Consider the following 16,516-nt stretch of genomic DNA (forward strand, 5'->3'; position numbering starts at 1 on the left):
TACTGATGATATTATCAGTCGACTAACTTTTCTCAAGTCGACTAAGTTTCAAAAGTTCAAATTTTCAAACGGCTCGATTAACAGATCAGTCGACCGACGATAACTGTCAGTCTACTAATAACTAACTATTAGTCGACTAACTGATGTTTCAGTCGACTAATTTTGCCATTTTTCTGAAACTTCAAAAAGGCGTGTCTTTTCATTTTTCAAACATTTTGATCGTTCAAAATAGACAGTTTTGACACCCTTTCATACTCTCAACGTATGAAATCTTTCAATTATAAATATGAGTGCATTTTACACTAAAAAAAACAAGAATTCAATTGATTTGAATCATTTACTTATTGCTTTTCACTTCTATTCAGTCAAGTATTTGTTTTCTCACTCACTTGATATTTTCACTTCAGTTTTTCACTCAAATCACTTTGAGAGATAGTGAATTCGTGAGTAGAGTATTTCAACAACCTTAAAAGCCAATTGCATCTCATTCACATTCAAAAGAAAGGCTCATAGGTTGTCTTGTAAGTTGTTACTTATTTTCTGTAAAAAGAAGGACTCCTTGGTGTAAAGGAGTTGTTTGCTTTCAGTAGGGTTGTTACTGAAAGTGGGACCAGTTTTAATCTATGTGATCTTGTAGTTAACAAGGTTGATAGTGGAATCTCAAGCGGGTTTTGATTGGGGACTGGATGTAGGTCGGGATAGACCGAATCAGGATAAAATCCTGTGTTCTTTGTGTGTTTGCTTTTCAATTTGCAAAATCCTTCTATATTCCGCAGATAATTTTTAAAAGCACTATTCACCCCCCCCTCTAGTGCTCGTTGCGTCGATCCTAGTGCATTTTCAAAGAGATCTTGAAGAAGTTCAAGATGGAGAATGCTAATCTAGTTTCGACTCCATGCATTTCAGGTTTGAAGCTATCTAAAGAAGGTGAAAAAAAACTTGTCAATTCTACTATGTTCAGAAGTTTGGTTGGAAATTTAATGTATCTTACATCCACAAGGCCTGACATTATTTATGCTGTCAGTTTAGTGAGTAGATTAATGGAGAATCCATATTCAAATCATTGGGAAGCTGAAAAAAGAATTCTAAGATATATGAAAGGAACTATCGATTATGGAATTCTTTATGAAACTAATGTTGCAGTCAACCTTATTGGTTATAATGATAGTGACTTAGCAGGGAATGTTGATGATAGCAGAAGTACTTCAGGTTATGTATTTAATCTTGGAAGTGGAGCAATTTCGTGGAGCTCAAAGAAACAACCAATTGTTGCACTTTCTACTACGAAAGCAGAATATATTGCTGCATCTTTTGCAGGTTGTCAGTTAATCTGGTTGCGTGAAATTTTGGAAAGTTTGAAGCATAAGCAAAATAAGCCAACAACTCTTTTCTGTGACAACAACTCAACTATCTCAGTTGCGAAAGATCCAGTTCTTCATGAAAGGACCAAACATATTCGGATTCGGTATCATTTTCTGAGGGAACTTGTGAATGAAGGTGATGTTCATGTGGAGTACTGCAGATTGAAAGACCAGATGGTAGATATTTTCACAAAGCCACTTAGTGGACAAGTCTTCAAGAGAAATGCAGAAAGATTGGGTGTAAGGAGCAAGTTTAATTTAGAAGAGGCACTGTTGGGAATAAATTAAACTTGAATAATGTTTCTAGAATTATTGAGTATGTACAAGTTTCTAAGAGTCTTCTAGAATTATTAAGTAGGTACAAGTTTCTAAGAGTCTTTTGGAATCTCAATACATCTAGAAAGGTCTTACTAGTGCTATAAAAGCCTAGTCTAAGAGTCATTATATGAATCCAAGTGTGAAGAACATTTTTTGAGTAAAACTATTAGAAGTCATTCTCCATCATCGTTCTCTACTTTTTCTCTCCATTCTATATTTTATTCTCTTCAGTGTCAACCGACCTGAACCAGACCCTATAAGGTGTGGGTATGGTGATAAATAATAACACCCAGGTCTGGACTCAGAGGTCTGATAAATACATGGACCCGAGTATAGTTTGTGAAATTTTATACGATAAAAAATATGGTTTTACCCGGTATGATCTGGTCTGGTTCATGTAGTTCTTATCAGGTTCGGGTATGGTTTTTCTTATAGTGGACCCGATTAGACCTTAGTTTGGATCTGATACCATACCACAAAACCTGATCCAAGTCTGATTCCACCTAACCAAACCTGACCCGTTGACACCCCTACCTCTAGTAGGGTTCGAAAACCATTCACACGGCTTCCAAAAGACAAGGGTTTTGGATTCATTTTTCAGCCATCCATTCTGTGGGTTCTAGATACTCTTCATGTAGAGCATCAATGGCTCTCAAAAAAAAAAAATTGGGATCCGTCTGAAATACAAACAATACATTCATAGCATTTGGGAGGCCGTTCATCATATTATGAACGTATCAGAGGGACTTCCTCCCACCTAGGGGTGTCAATGGGTTAGGTTTGACCCATACCTGACCTGTATCAAACCCTTTAGGGTGGAGGTTTGACCCATACCAAGCCAGGCTGTTCGCGAACTGCCAGTTGCCAGCCCATAAGGGCCAGGATGGAGTCGATGGACTAGGATTTTATACCCCAGCCTGGTCTCGGCTGGCATGTCCGTTGATGGGGAGCACCCATCAGGTCAGAGTGGGCTCTAGTGGATTACCGTCAGAGCTCATGCTGAAGCCGTTCATCCATGAGATGAACGGCATCCAAAATGCCATGAATGAACCTATGTTTTCAGTGGTTCATTTTGCAAACTCTAGATGCTGTTCATCTAAGGCATCAACGGCTCTGAAAAAAAAAATTGTGAAACCCATTCAAGAGGTGCAGAGTCCATTCATTGCATTTTGGATGCCGTTAATCACATGGATGAATGGCGTAAGGGTGAGCTCTGACAGTAAGCCGGCATAGCCCACTTCTGACAGGCAGATCAACCAGCATGCAGCCCATCAACAGGCTGGGCAGTCCGCCAAATTCTAACTTATACCAGGACGGCCCGATCCATCCCACGGTCTGCCCATCGCAGACTCCAGTGGGCTTGAAACAGGCCAGACCTAATCTTGGCTTTTGAGCCCAGCCCAACCTAAACTCCAATCCATAGCAGCGAGGAATAATCAAAAAATGAAAAAAAAAAATAAACATGCAACTGGATAGGATAGCCCAGCCTTTTTCCCACATGACTAGAGAGTGATGATACAGTAGACTTGCTGGAGCTAGACGAAACTCAAGTAGCTTGTAACTCTACCGACCAATTGAACTTGCATTTGATTGGCTTGCAAGAAAAGAAGGATTTGAGACAAGAAGATTGACAAGGATAATAATAATAATGATAATGTTTATTTACAACCAGATACATAAATCTCCCTATTTGTTTCTCAAGGAAAGATCAATTAAGCAAATGTCAAAGCTAAGTACAGGTAGTAACCAGGGCCACTTGCAAGATTGACGAGGTGTCAAATCTGCATGACGAGAAAGAGACCCGAGGATGAATCTCCTTTTATTAGAGATAAAATACAAACAAGAGACCGAAACAACAGACTTGGACAAGCCAAATACTTGCACTGAAAATCAACTAGCCACCATCGGGACTCCGGTTACAACGGATCGACATATTGATTTTATTGGAAACTGATCGATACCATATTTGACCGGAAATCAATCAAAGGTTGCTACTGACTGTGGCTATGCAGTCTTCTCCGGTGGACCTTGCAAGCCGCAAACCAAATTTGCAGGTACGGCGATGCCCATCATTTTTGGATATGGCAGCTTCAAGTCTGTAAAGGGCAACGAAGTCAGTTGGGCATCACAATCATGGCCAAGTTTAAGTCATGATGAGCAGTAAAATTATATTCAGACACTTACTTTCCATGATCTCCTTGAATGTTTCCTGCACAATATGAAAATGGGTGAATCGGCAAGAATGTCAAAGCTAAGCAATATTTAGGCATAATTATAATAAAATATCCCTGAGTTATTCATTCTCATCAAGAAAGCATTGCAATGGTTAAAGAAATAATGCCCAACAGATGTATATATGCTTATCAAAAGGAAACAGACTGGATACCTAGAAAAGGAACATCCCCGGGTCCAACATACTAGACGAACCAATGAAGATGATTCAAGGAAAAATCAATATACCAATCTGTCCCCCCTCTATGCATGTAGGGAATCAAGGTGATTTACAAAATCATACACACTGCAAGGTAACGGGCGCAGTAACTGGTTAAACTTACCCACTTATGCATTTTGTTTATTAATTACTGGCCAGAGGGGGGCTTGCTTATAGGCACATCCAGGTGAGGTTCTAGAAGGCACTACCAAGAAACTTAAATGTCTTCCTAAAAGACATTGTACATGTTTAGATATGAGGACAATTTGGCAGAGGGAATTGAACTAGGTCCTTGACATTTCTGTTTTATACTGATCCTTTTTATCGGTATTGTGTTGGATACAGGAGGGGTTAACTCCTAATATCATATCCAAACAAAGACTTAATTATTGAAAAGCCATGCCCTAATTATGATGTTGAGGATTCAACAATAGTTGTTCTCTTTTCTTTCTCCGTCGTGTTATGCTTAGGCCATAATGGTGACCAATTAGAACTACAACATAACTGACACAAATAGAGATAATATTACATTTCATTTACAATACATATAAATCACATAAATTATAGGGGGAAAAAATCCACTTATAATTAGTGGAGGTTTCAAGGTCATCCAGTTATGCTTATTGTTTCACTGTTTTGAGGAAGTGGATGTGACATCAACAACCTATCGACCTGTATCACATGATATTTCGCTGGAATGAATAGGGCCAAGGGATTAGTTATGAGCATATTTTAATTTCTGAAACTGCTTTAAAACAAAAACAAACAAACAAACAAAGGGCAGCTTAATGTTTGAGAGAAAAAGAAAATAATCAATTTGCTGTTCACCTTATCTTTTGACAACCGAGGGTTGTAGAGGACCTCTTCTCCCACTGTCGTCACCTGAAAGTAGAAATTCAACAAGATTCAGTCACAAGCAACTAATAATATTCTAAAGAACTACATTCTACTCATGGAAACATCGCTTACAGTGAAGCCTTTGTAGTCATGACCAGGATAAAGCAATGTGTCCTTTGGCAACGTGAAAATCTGAATGCACGATGACTTTAAAGTGAGAATGGCAGATAATACTCCAACAAATCAAAAGCAAGGCAAAAAGCAAATAAATCTCATAACCAGATGATGCACTCACCTGAGAATGCACAGACTTGTAAAGTTGACTTGAACTTCCTCCCTGCACACAGAAGGAAGAAAAGATTAAAGGAATCAAAACAAAAGACATGAATATTGTTAAAAACATGGAAACTCCAAGTGGACAAGCCTTGGGCTGGGTGGGTCGATATTGATAGATGCACTGAATACCAGACCTAGACTTGGATTCATTGCAAGTAACAAAAATGAAAATAACAAAAGGATACCAGTATGGGTATTGTAAGTTCTTAAAGGAAGTCAATATCGCCTTATTTCCTAGTTATTTCACTGTTAATAAATACATATAAACAAATATATAGTTTCAACGCTATTGGGTTCAGCCACTCCAATAGATTGCATGTAACCCCTGAAGCTTGCCCAATAGCCAAAATCTCTAGCTGTTGGAACCCTGTATTTAACAATACAAAATTCAATGTTAACAGGGGTTGAAAATTTACCTTGCAGGTCGAGATTACAGTTTTTATAACACATTTGACAAAGGATATGAGTTCATACTGAAGGGTGCCACCTAACAAGGTCAGTTCATGCAAAGGAATATGGGATCTGATGCACACATAGTTCTTACCAAACCTTCAGTTTGTCATTAAGAATCAAATAAAAAAAAAGCACTATAACACATGGAAATTTAATTTTGGTTAGAAAAAGTTTGACCGAGCTTGGGATTGTTTGGAATGAACTGTATGCCCTATTGAAGCAGAAATTTTGGTTTACTATAAAAGATTTCACAAGGTTTTAAAGATGTTATCCTTCTGTCACCACTGTGAACAGCAATTAGTTTTTGATGAAAATGAGGCTTTAGATGCATTTCTAGGATTTGATTGTTTGCCATGCCAATCATCTTATGGTTTTTGAAATTGGGCATTTCGTCCTATTTTTTAGTTCTCTATTCCAACTTCTTACTTGGAATGAGCACCTAAAAACTGCATAGAAGAGAGGTAAAAGTGTCCTATATCCCCATAGATGTGACCTGACATGAAACAACCTGGATGCAGCTGGGTCTGCTTAAATGTCAAGATCTGAGTTGGCTGTCAGAAAGCCACTGAGGGCAGCTGAGAGGTGAGTCAGCTTGTATCATGCAAGCCTGGGTAAAGCCAATCTCCAACTCGACAAGGCTGATTCAAAGACTTGTGCATTGTAAAAGATAGAAGAAAAATTTACACCAAATATTAATCTATCACAAAAATAATCTAGGTATAATGACTTCAACTACTTGAGATCCATTTGCTTGTGACCTTAAACAGTCACTTTTTTTTTCTTGAATACTATTATACCCAACATAGAACATACCAAACCTAACCTGACCTGAAATAAAACACCCTGAACGATGTTTACAACATATATTTTACACTTGAGGTCCAAACTTTAAAGGGTAACATCCCCATCACTGAGAATTTCGGCTGATTTGTGTTTCTGTTCAAACCTTTTTGGCAGAAAACATCTTGGAAAAATCTATGAGAGTAAAAGGTAAAAAAATTAAGAAAATGAAATTTGTAGGTTTTGCAATTTCCACGAGTATATTAGCACTAACATTGTATATTATTTTGATAATTTTGCAAATTCAGTGATATTTTAACAGAATTATAGTATTTCTGGCTTTATTTATTTCCAAAGTCCTGTCAGAAAACTTTGAGATACCTTCAGTACTTGATTGATGTTTATAACGACAGGGGAAGACAACAGGAGTGGCAAATTACAACTGAAACTGAAAGTTACATTCAAGCACCCTAATGTTGACTTTAATTTTACCATCTTTAGAAATTGAGCTTTATAACCCCAGCCATAATGGCATGGTTCACAATTCCATATTCTAAAGCATCTTTTGAAACAAATAGAACAATTGGCTCCAGAAATTGAAAAAAATTTGTCGTCTTCAATCGAAAAGGTAGTATCTTACCTGAAAATCTGTCCTTCCACAGCCTCGTATTAGAAGGGTATCACCTGTAAAAGCCATCCTAGGTTTAGGTTGATCAGGCCCATCTCCTGTTACATACGTGATACAGCCTAAGGTATGCCCTGGAGTTGCACGAGTCTGCACAATACACAACACTAAGATGATATATGCTGCTGAATTTCCATATGTTTGAGGACTTCAAACAAAAAAGAAGGGATAAGACCTAAGAAGGCCCATCTTTATAGGAAGCCATTTCATAGTTTCCAGTGGATATTTTACATAATCACATAAGGAAAGACAAAATGAGGCTATCGAGCTTATAATAAGCAAATTTTCTAGTGTGCACTTAACACAATTGACAAGGTAGATTATGATTCAACAGTAGTACAACCCTGAAACAGGAGAAAGGCTAAATTCATGGATCCAGAAATAGAAATATGCAGCAAATGTGATGAAGGAAACATGGGAAGCATGACTCTAGAATTTGGGGAATGCTTCTACAAAACTGCTTGCAGATGTTCATGGCCCATAATATTGAACACTAACAAAAATATGCTGGAACATAGGGGATGGACATGGAAGATACCCAAAAGAAATGAGCTTTGCACGGGATTTCTTGTGATCATAACGCAAGATTATTAATTTCCCGAATGCATTTACTGGAAAAACTGGATAATGTCTCAAGCAAATTCACCTATAAAATCCCTGCACCCTCACATGTGAGACTAACAGAATTACAACCTCTAGCTTCAGCTTAATGATATCATGTTTTCCATATGCAATGACCACTCAGTTAATGAATTGGCAAGGGACATCAAATAAAAAATCATGCCACACGTCCTTATTGGTAAAATAAAAAGAAAATGCCAAGCAAGTAGAAAGTGACCAAGAGATATGCAGAGAATAAAGTATCCCCTTATTTTCTAATCACTTTGGCACTGTTCTATTAAATTCAACTTGTTTGACAACTTAAGGAAATTACTAAAAAAGCATACGCTTACCTCCAGAAACAAATTACCAAAATGTATTATATCACCAGGACTGATCAAAATATCTGCCTTAGCTTTGCTGTCTTTTGAGATAACAGATTTCACACCAGGCATCTTAGTCTGGAAAAAAATCAACAGGGCTGCGTCATGAAACCCTATATTTGCTCAAGGAACATATAAAAATTTATCATGGACAAGTTCCAGATATATGGTCTATAGTTTTCTCAATTTTTGTTTACAAAACAAGCAACAAAAATAGGAGAACTCACTCACCTTTATTAAGCCAGTTCCAGTGACATGATCAGCATGGCAATGGGTATTCATAGCATAAATCAGCTTTAAACCTAATTCCTTGATAAGGTTAAGGTCTCTGTCCACCGTCTTGTCAACTGGATCGATCAGCTGGGCAAACAAATGATTTAAGTCATATGCTACCAAGTAATAGGTATATAAAGGGTAACACAATCAAGATAAACAAGATAAGAAAAGAATCCAATATGCAGATAAAATGGGAAAAAAGATGTTAACCTGAGAGATTACATGATAAGCTATCACAAAGAATAAAAGGAAATATTTGAAATAAACTGGTTTGTAAGCCTCTTGGTCTAAGAAATCAGTTGCTGGTAGTTGAAAACGAAAAATTTTCTATGCAGTAATAGAAACATCCAAGAAGAGACATAGGAGGAGGTAGTTAAATGTGTGGTGGAGGATTGTTGAATGACTTGATGTTCAGCTCTATAAATGACCAGGGGAAATCAGTGCGTGTTCAACAATCCTGAGTCATATTATACCACTTATTATCTTCTCTTAATGACCCAAATAAAAACTGAGACATCGAAAAATGCCAAGGAATTTGAAACTAAATAACCTAATCAAGGGACACAAACCACAGGCAGTATTGGAATCGAATGCAAAACCATCATACTCGTTATAATTCACTAAATTAAATTGAAACAGATTATTAACATAATAATTAACAAAACTCATTTGACAAAAAAAATCAGTTCGAGTAAAGAAGATACTTTGGGCCAAAAAACGGGAAAAAGAAAGACAAATTTATCCAAAACAGAAGAAGAAAAAGAAGAAAAAGAAGAAGAAAGATGATGATGATGATGAGATCCTCACCACGGCGGGTTTCTCCGGGTGGCCGACGTCCGAGAGCAAGTACGTGTAGGTGCAGGTCTCGCCCTCGAAGAGCTGCCTGAAGAGAAGGTTCGAGCCATCGGAAGAGTTCGCCATCACCGAGAGCGCTGTCACTCTGAAGCCTTTGAGGAGACAGAAAGTATCGGAAGGCGCGGTGCGAGAGAAAGAAGAAGAAGAAGAAGCAGGAGGAGGAGGGAGGAGGAGAAGGACGCATTTATAGAGGAGGAGAGGTGGCGGAGGCGATAATTTTTTCTAACAGTGAGGTCGACAGCAGTCGGATGGGGCGCCCGCAATGCCTATAAAACCGGGGGCTCGAGATGATCCGATCCGAATAGTAAAACAGATCGGTTTCTGATCAAGATGATTCATCTTGTGTGATGTGGTATGCGCCGGTAATTCAATTAATGATTAGAAAATGTTATTTTCATTATAAAAAAAGAAAAAATCGCCGTATTACCCTGTAAAATAATGGTATTTCATTGAATATCCAAAAGATATCACAATATTTTTCTCATACTCACCCACCTAATTTTTGTTGTTTGGGAGAATTTTTTATAATTTTTACCCTTTCATTACAAAGGATCCAAAACTTATATTATTGGTAAACTCTACTTAGCCAGCCAAACATAGATTCACCTATACATTGAGGTAACTGAACTACTATCATCACCACGATTGTCATAGTCACCATTCACCACCATTAATGATCCATTAAAACTAACAAGCCTTTAAAATTTTAACCAAACTCAATTGCAATAGAATAACAAACTTAGTTGTGAAACTCGATTACAATATATAATAACAAAACTAATTTGTGTGAAACCTAATTGCTATAGGATTAGAGAAACTCAATGGTGATGATAATAGTGAGGTGACAGTGGATGGAGATGGTGTATGAAGGTAGTGGCAATGGTGATAAGAGTGATAGCAATAATAGTGATGTTGGTAATGGTAGCAGTGATAGATGGTGGTGACCAACCGGGGCTTCTCTTGTTTGGTAGGAACTGTTGGTGCGTTACCTTGTGTTGGAACAAATCTCAATGGTATGACGTATAAAGGGAGGGCCGGAGTCTGCCTAACCTCAGCTTGCCTATATATATATATATATATATATATATATATATATATATATATATATATATATATATATATATATATATATATATATATATAAAAAAAAAAATTTTATGATGCTGGTGATGATAATGGTGGCAGTGATGATGGCGGTGATGTGGATGATAAGAATGTGGTAGAAGAAAATTACTTGTAAAAAAAAAAAAGTCTCATATTTAAGATTGGTTTGTTTTGTGGTGATCACGTTTCACAATTGAGTTTTGTTATTTCTAAGTATAAGCAAATCCTAGTTTTATTAGCAAAAGTTGAATTTCATTGAAATTGTGAGTTTTTAGCAAAAGTGGAAAGGGTAAAATCAGTAAAATAATCTTAAATTCAGCAAAAATCGGGTGGGTAAGTATGCCAGAAATATTGTAATATTTTATGGATTTTTTTATAAAATTAGCATTATTTTGAAAGGCAGTATAAACAAGCGCCATATGATAAAATATTCATTTACAGTAATGCGCTGTCCCTTTGCTCAAAAGACTAATATGCACCGATTAGCACTGTTAAATGGGTCGAATATCAGTCCCATATTGGTGTATTTGAGCTTGATAAGACAAGATATAGTTCCAATGGAGTTCGATTAATGTTATGGGTTAAGAAAATGAGTTCTCAAATCCAACCCGCATAACTTAAAAGCATTTAAATGCATAACATGACTATAAATTACGAGGCGTTCGAGCCTAGCACTTTGCTATTGACATGAGGGAATGTGGGCTTGAGTCCCAAGTAGTCTAACATCAAGTCCTGGATCTGCTCTTATAAATCACAGTTCAAACTTGGCCAAGGAATATTTTGGTATATCCTGACCCGAATGATACCCGAATGCGCCTTGGCTATTTTCGGGTCCAATATCCGAAGTATAACGGATCCATGGACAGCAGTAATTTGTTAATTAGCAACTAAAAACGCAAAGGGTAAAAAGGTCATTACGTGACATCATAACACCGAGACGAGACTCCACGCAAATCATGGGTTAATTAAGCGCTTAATGACGTCATTGCTTTCGCCAAAAGCGTTATTATGATAATTAACTGAAAAGAGATGCGCGAGGCAACCACGCGATCAGTGGGCCCCCGCCGAAATGGGGGCGCCCACAGACTTGAGCAGCGTGGCTGAGCTAAGCGTTACGTCCGACCATGAACGTGTCGGTGATTGACCTCCCTGCTCTTCTGCCTTCGGATAAGCTTCTTCTAACATGGAAATCAAGCCCAGCTGCTCGTGGCTCCGCTCATCTTCAGCTAAGAGCTCGCTCGTAAATAGGGGTGGGCAACCACCCCGATGTGCCAAGCCGACCCGTTCGTCATGGCTCCGGTTTAGATCATGATTTTAGGTTCGAGCCGGTTAGGTACCAGGACGAAACTCGGACGGCCCAGCCCCGCCCGATGGCCCTGAGTTATTTATTAAAATTTTTAATAGTATATTTTTTTTTTATAAATTAACTATTAATTATTTCATTTTTTGTTAATTTTAAGAATGGATAACTATTACTAGTTATTAATTTTATGTTTTTTTATTTAATTATTTTTTTTATATTCTAAGAATTAATGTATTAATTTTATTAAAAATAACTTACAAATGGGTTTGGACCAGGCCAGACCAAACCCAACTCGCTTCACATTGGCCCCTTAGGCTAATGGGCCGGGCCACATGCTTCTCTTCAAACCTGAGCCCATTAAAAACCAAGCCAAAACCCGGCCCGATCAACAACCTGATCAGCCCGGTCCATTAGCGGGCCGGCCCGATGCCCACCCCTATTGGTAAAATAAGCTCCACATGTGTAAGCTTGTTAAGTATTTAAAAAATTTATTTTTACATGTATTATTTTATAATCTTTTTGGTTTTAGCTCTACCCCAATTAATGTATTTTTTCATATAAACAAGCAAGCTCGAAGACTTAACTCAGGCTCAACATCATGAGGTCGGACTCAGCTCAGTATAAGAATGACTTAAGCTCGTCTCATTCAGCTCGTTTACCAACTTAACCATGATTAACTAAATTAGGGCCATGATATCTCTCTCAAACAGTAGTATATATAGCACGAACGCATTACTGGTTATAATTATGGCAAGAATCCAAACCAGAGTTAAAATATGGGTCCGATGATCTTTTAGATGATTCTCGCAAACTAGTGCAAGAGAAACGGTAAGGAAGCGAAAGAAAATTGATTTTGAAAGCAAGGTTTTAGTAACTGAGTTAGACACCACAGAGGTGAGCGGGGTCCTGTGTCAAGCTGAAGGCCCAGGATGAAATCCCTCGGCCACATGGGGCAGCTGCTGTTCTTGTAGGGGTCTTGCCTAACCCCAGCTTGCCTATTAAAAAAATTAATATATATATATATATATATGAGTTGGATAAGAGTGATTTTTTGAGAAGTTTCTTTACATGAATGAACCAAAAAGACAATAATTCACTAGTTTCCGGCGATTCATCGGCCAAATCGCGATCCAACCCATGAACGAGTTGCCGGGACCGGCAACTCGCTGATAAACGATGCGATTTAAAGGCAATTTGTTGCCTCTTGTCAATGATTTGTGCGTTGAGAGAGAGAGAGAGAGAGAGACAGTGTCGCGACTCTCGATTGTCCAATTAAGAGGAAAAAAAAAACGTATTAAAGACAGCCAATGCAAAAAAAGAAAAAAAAATAGAAGTGCCAATAAAAATTACTAAATACAACATTACCTTATGATATAAAACAAATTTAAAGAAATTAAAATTCTTTAAATTTATCAATAAAATATTAATATAGACATAACAGTTAAACAATGTACATTTATACAAAATGAAATCATTTTACCTTTTTTATAAATTAATATAATGTAATACAATAACAGTTTTTTAAAATCATGTAGATCACATATTTGTCTAAAACTTGATTAATTTCAGCATAATTTTGACAAATTTTACCGTATAATTAAAATGTTAACATGTCATCAATTCTAGAAGCACAATTAAAAATGTTTATATCTTCACATTTTTTTAAAATTAGCTGTTTATTGTTATTAACGTGAAATTTTTAATTTTGCTGACTAATCAAGGCTTATGATTTTACCTATTAATCATGATATTTGACAAAAATTTTGCATGCCGATGGTGACCGATTTTTGTGCCGATTAATCGTGATTTGCAGAGGAAGGCAACCCACGATGATTTGCCGAGGACAAGTTTGTCTACTATGTAATTCACTCACTAATTTTTCTGGTGTTGGTTCAAATTCATAATCAATAATGGAGTTTGGTTGGCGGTTGCATACCTGAACCATTTTCCAACCCAAGGTCCGATACCTATATCTTTCAACTAGGGCTGCGAATGGATCAAATATTGTTCGATATTTGATCCGAGTCCGACATGTTATTTCTGGATTTGGACCCATTAAGTAAAATCCAAATGTTGGCAGATAACTTCTGGATTTCGGTTGGTTCAGATTGGTATTGTAAGTCGGATCTAGAATACGAATGAAAATCCCATCAGGTTGCAATTTTTATATGTAAATAGCTTGTTTTTGTTCTATTTTTCTGGATTCTATATTAGAATATGTATTTTAAATTCAGATTCAACATTAACTGGTTGGATTTGATTCAAATTTGGACCCAGATTTAGATCTACTGTTTGTATTTCAGATTCAGATTCGGATCCAACCAGAATGCACCTCTACTTTCAACGTTTATAGCATCATTATGTGGGCCATCTTTGTGCACGTAATTAGGGTAGGAATCCAACCCGAACCTAGCAAGCTCTCAGTCATGGAGCTAGTTCAGCAGTTTCGAACCCTGGCCTTAGTCCAAGCCAATGTCAGGACAAACAGGTTGTAGTACACTCTAGAGCTTTCCCTACCACCCGGCAGTTTCACTTTGTCATAATATTTATTGCTTAATTAATTGTTTTAGAGATTAATTAAAAATAATCAAAATGATTCATTGGATTACTCATGTAATTATAATGTTTATAAGCTGATAATTTCTTTTATACTGACAAATTCTAATATTGTATATTATCTTCTCCATTTCAAAATAATTTTATTTTTTTGAGAATACTGATCATAACTTAAAAAAAACTAACTCGTCCAATTCACAAAGTTGACTGATCCAATTCCAATTAAAATATGATCTTTCCAATTCGGAACACCAGATTCGCCAACTATGTGTGGTCCACCAATGAGCTAGCACTAGCCGAGTCAACCAAATTGGTTGAGATGTGAACCTGGTAAGTGACTGGGCAGGATCCAAATTAATTCCCACTTGTATCTGTTTAAACTCATGGAAAAAAATGTATTAGGAGAAAAAAATAATTAAATAAGCGCTGCCAAGACAACGATCGTAAGTACGACAGGCAAAGCGAGCACCGCAAGGTCTCGATCCTGGAGTGGGTTTATCTGTGTGGCTCTATAATAACTTATCTTCATATCTTAAATCTTAAGACCAACTGGGTTCAGCTTGTCTGGTAGGAGCAGTTAGTGCACGTCACCTTGTGTTGAGATGGGTTGCAAGTTCTATCGTTGTATAGTCTGCCTAACCCCAGCTTGCCTTCCAAAAAAGAGAGTAATTATTGCTAAGATGCTTTCACATACTAGAAATCATGGTTGTAGGTTGTACTCATCATAGTTTATTTGATAGGAGTCATGATTTGGATAATGTTTTTTGACATAAAAAAAGATTTTTTAAATCATAAAATTTTGATAGATTGTGAGCTTATTGTTGATTTTTAAAGGTCCGAATACATGTATGCTTTAAACACAAGATCCAAAACTTATTTTCTACTAAATAATGCTTATATCGTATCAATAGGGTGATCAACAAAAAAAGTTTAAGAAATTTAAAACTTCTATTAGGTGGGAGCACCTTATCATTACCAAAAAATATATTTTTTTTAAATCTTAAGATATGGTTGCTTCCTTTGCATAGTGGAGGGAGTTATTCCATAATCTAATTTGCCTGTGCCATTACAGCTTTTTTTTTTAGTTAGATATCAACTAAACATTGGGAAAACCTAACCCCCCTGTTGAGTATTGTATCTTCAGATGTAGATGTGTTACAATTCATATTTAGATTTTGGATACAATAAATAAACAAACTTCCCTGTTGAATATGGTAACCCTAAATATGATATGGTTACTGATAGTTCACACTCAATCTGAGATGCAGCTAAGTATATTAGACTAATTAATACTTAAAAGAAGGGGATTTGAAGTATGATTTTGTATATTAGGCTAAGTAATACTTAAAAGAAGGGGATTTGAAGTATGATTTGGTTTATCAACATTAGGTGTGTTCTCAACCCGGAATTTTATGCGCAGGGAGGCGGACCAATTAAGTGACCCGATTCTCGGTGAGGGTTTTCCTTCCATCAAGAAAAAAAATAAACATTAGGGGTGTTAGCAGCTTTCACCAGAAATAGGTGGCTGCGGACCTAGATCTGACTAGAAGTTGCTGGTGCTGGGTCCAGACCTGGGTGATTTTCTATAAGAAAAAGCAAACCCAGGTCCATGGATTACAGAGTTGGTTTTACAGAGTAAAATAATATTTTAAATATTTTTTACATTTAAAAATTACAAATCTTAATGGTAACTCGGGCTTCCCCTGAGTTTCAGTATAAAATTTCATAAACCATACCCAGGTCCATATGCTAACTGGACTTCACAGATTCAACCTCAAGAGTTAATTGGACCCCTTCCTTTGTTACCAAACCCTGACCCAACTCATTGACACCCCTAGTTGATATTTATCAATAGGTTGGTATGATCCAATGTTCTCAACAATTCCAACTGTTTTTATATTTGTTGAAAAAGTAAACGAGCAAAAGAATATGAGTGGGGCTCGGCCTGTCTGGTAGGAGCAGTTAGTGTAGGTCACCTTGTGTCGCAGGTTCAAAACCCAATGGTATAGTTGTAGAACTGGTAGGGGTCTGCCTAACCCCAGCTTGCCTTAAAAAAAAAAAAAAAGAATGTGAGTTTAAGCTCCAAGGGGTTTGGGTTTTGGATGAAGGGGGCCTTGACCACATAGATGGGTGGTTATGACTTGATTCCCATATGAGTCAAACCTCTTACATTAATGAGGACAAGGGATAAAAGTCAAAGGATTAGCCCTTACTTATCCCTTGCTCAACAGAAATCGG

General features: G+C 37.0%; 1 protein-coding gene across 1 annotated transcript; it reads right to left on the reverse strand.

Annotated features, from left to right (window-relative positions):
- Positions 1–3,306: 3,306 nt before the first annotated feature.
- Positions 3,307–9,381, reverse strand: LOC149827064 (persulfide dioxygenase ETHE1 homolog, mitochondrial-like). Its single transcript, XM_090018420.1, has 9 exons — positions 9,268–9,381; positions 8,416–8,544; positions 8,155–8,262; positions 7,157–7,291; positions 5,243–5,284; positions 5,080–5,139; positions 4,939–4,992; positions 3,864–3,888; positions 3,307–3,775 (listed from the first exon to the last, which is right to left on the reverse strand). The coding sequence occupies exons 1-9, from the start codon at positions 9,379–9,381 to the stop codon at positions 3,684–3,686; spliced, it is 759 nt and encodes a 252-aa protein (XP_089874546.1). The 3' UTR covers positions 3,307–3,683.
- Between the last annotated feature and the right edge of the window lie 7,135 nt (positions 9,382–16,516).

This window comes from Nuphar pumila, chromosome 10 (assembly GCF_984573655.1).
Source record: "Nuphar pumila chromosome 10, dmNupPumi1.hap1.1, whole genome shotgun sequence".
Classification (NCBI taxonomy): Eukaryota; Viridiplantae; Streptophyta; class Magnoliopsida; order Nymphaeales; family Nymphaeaceae; genus Nuphar; species Nuphar pumila.

Coding starts and splice junctions, on each gene's coding strand:
- LOC149827064 (XM_090018420.1), bottom strand. CDS start 9,381: ATGGCGAACTCTTCCGATGGCTCGAACCTTCTCTTCAGGCAGCTCTTC. Junction 7,292..8,154: donor TTGGTAATTTGTTTCTGGAG/GTAAGCGTATGC, acceptor TGTATTGTGCAG/ACTCGTGCAACTCCAGGGCA. Junction 5,285..7,156: donor GTGGAAGGACAGATTTTCAG/GTAAGATACTAC, acceptor TTCTGTGTGCAG/GGAGGAAGTTCAAGTCAACT.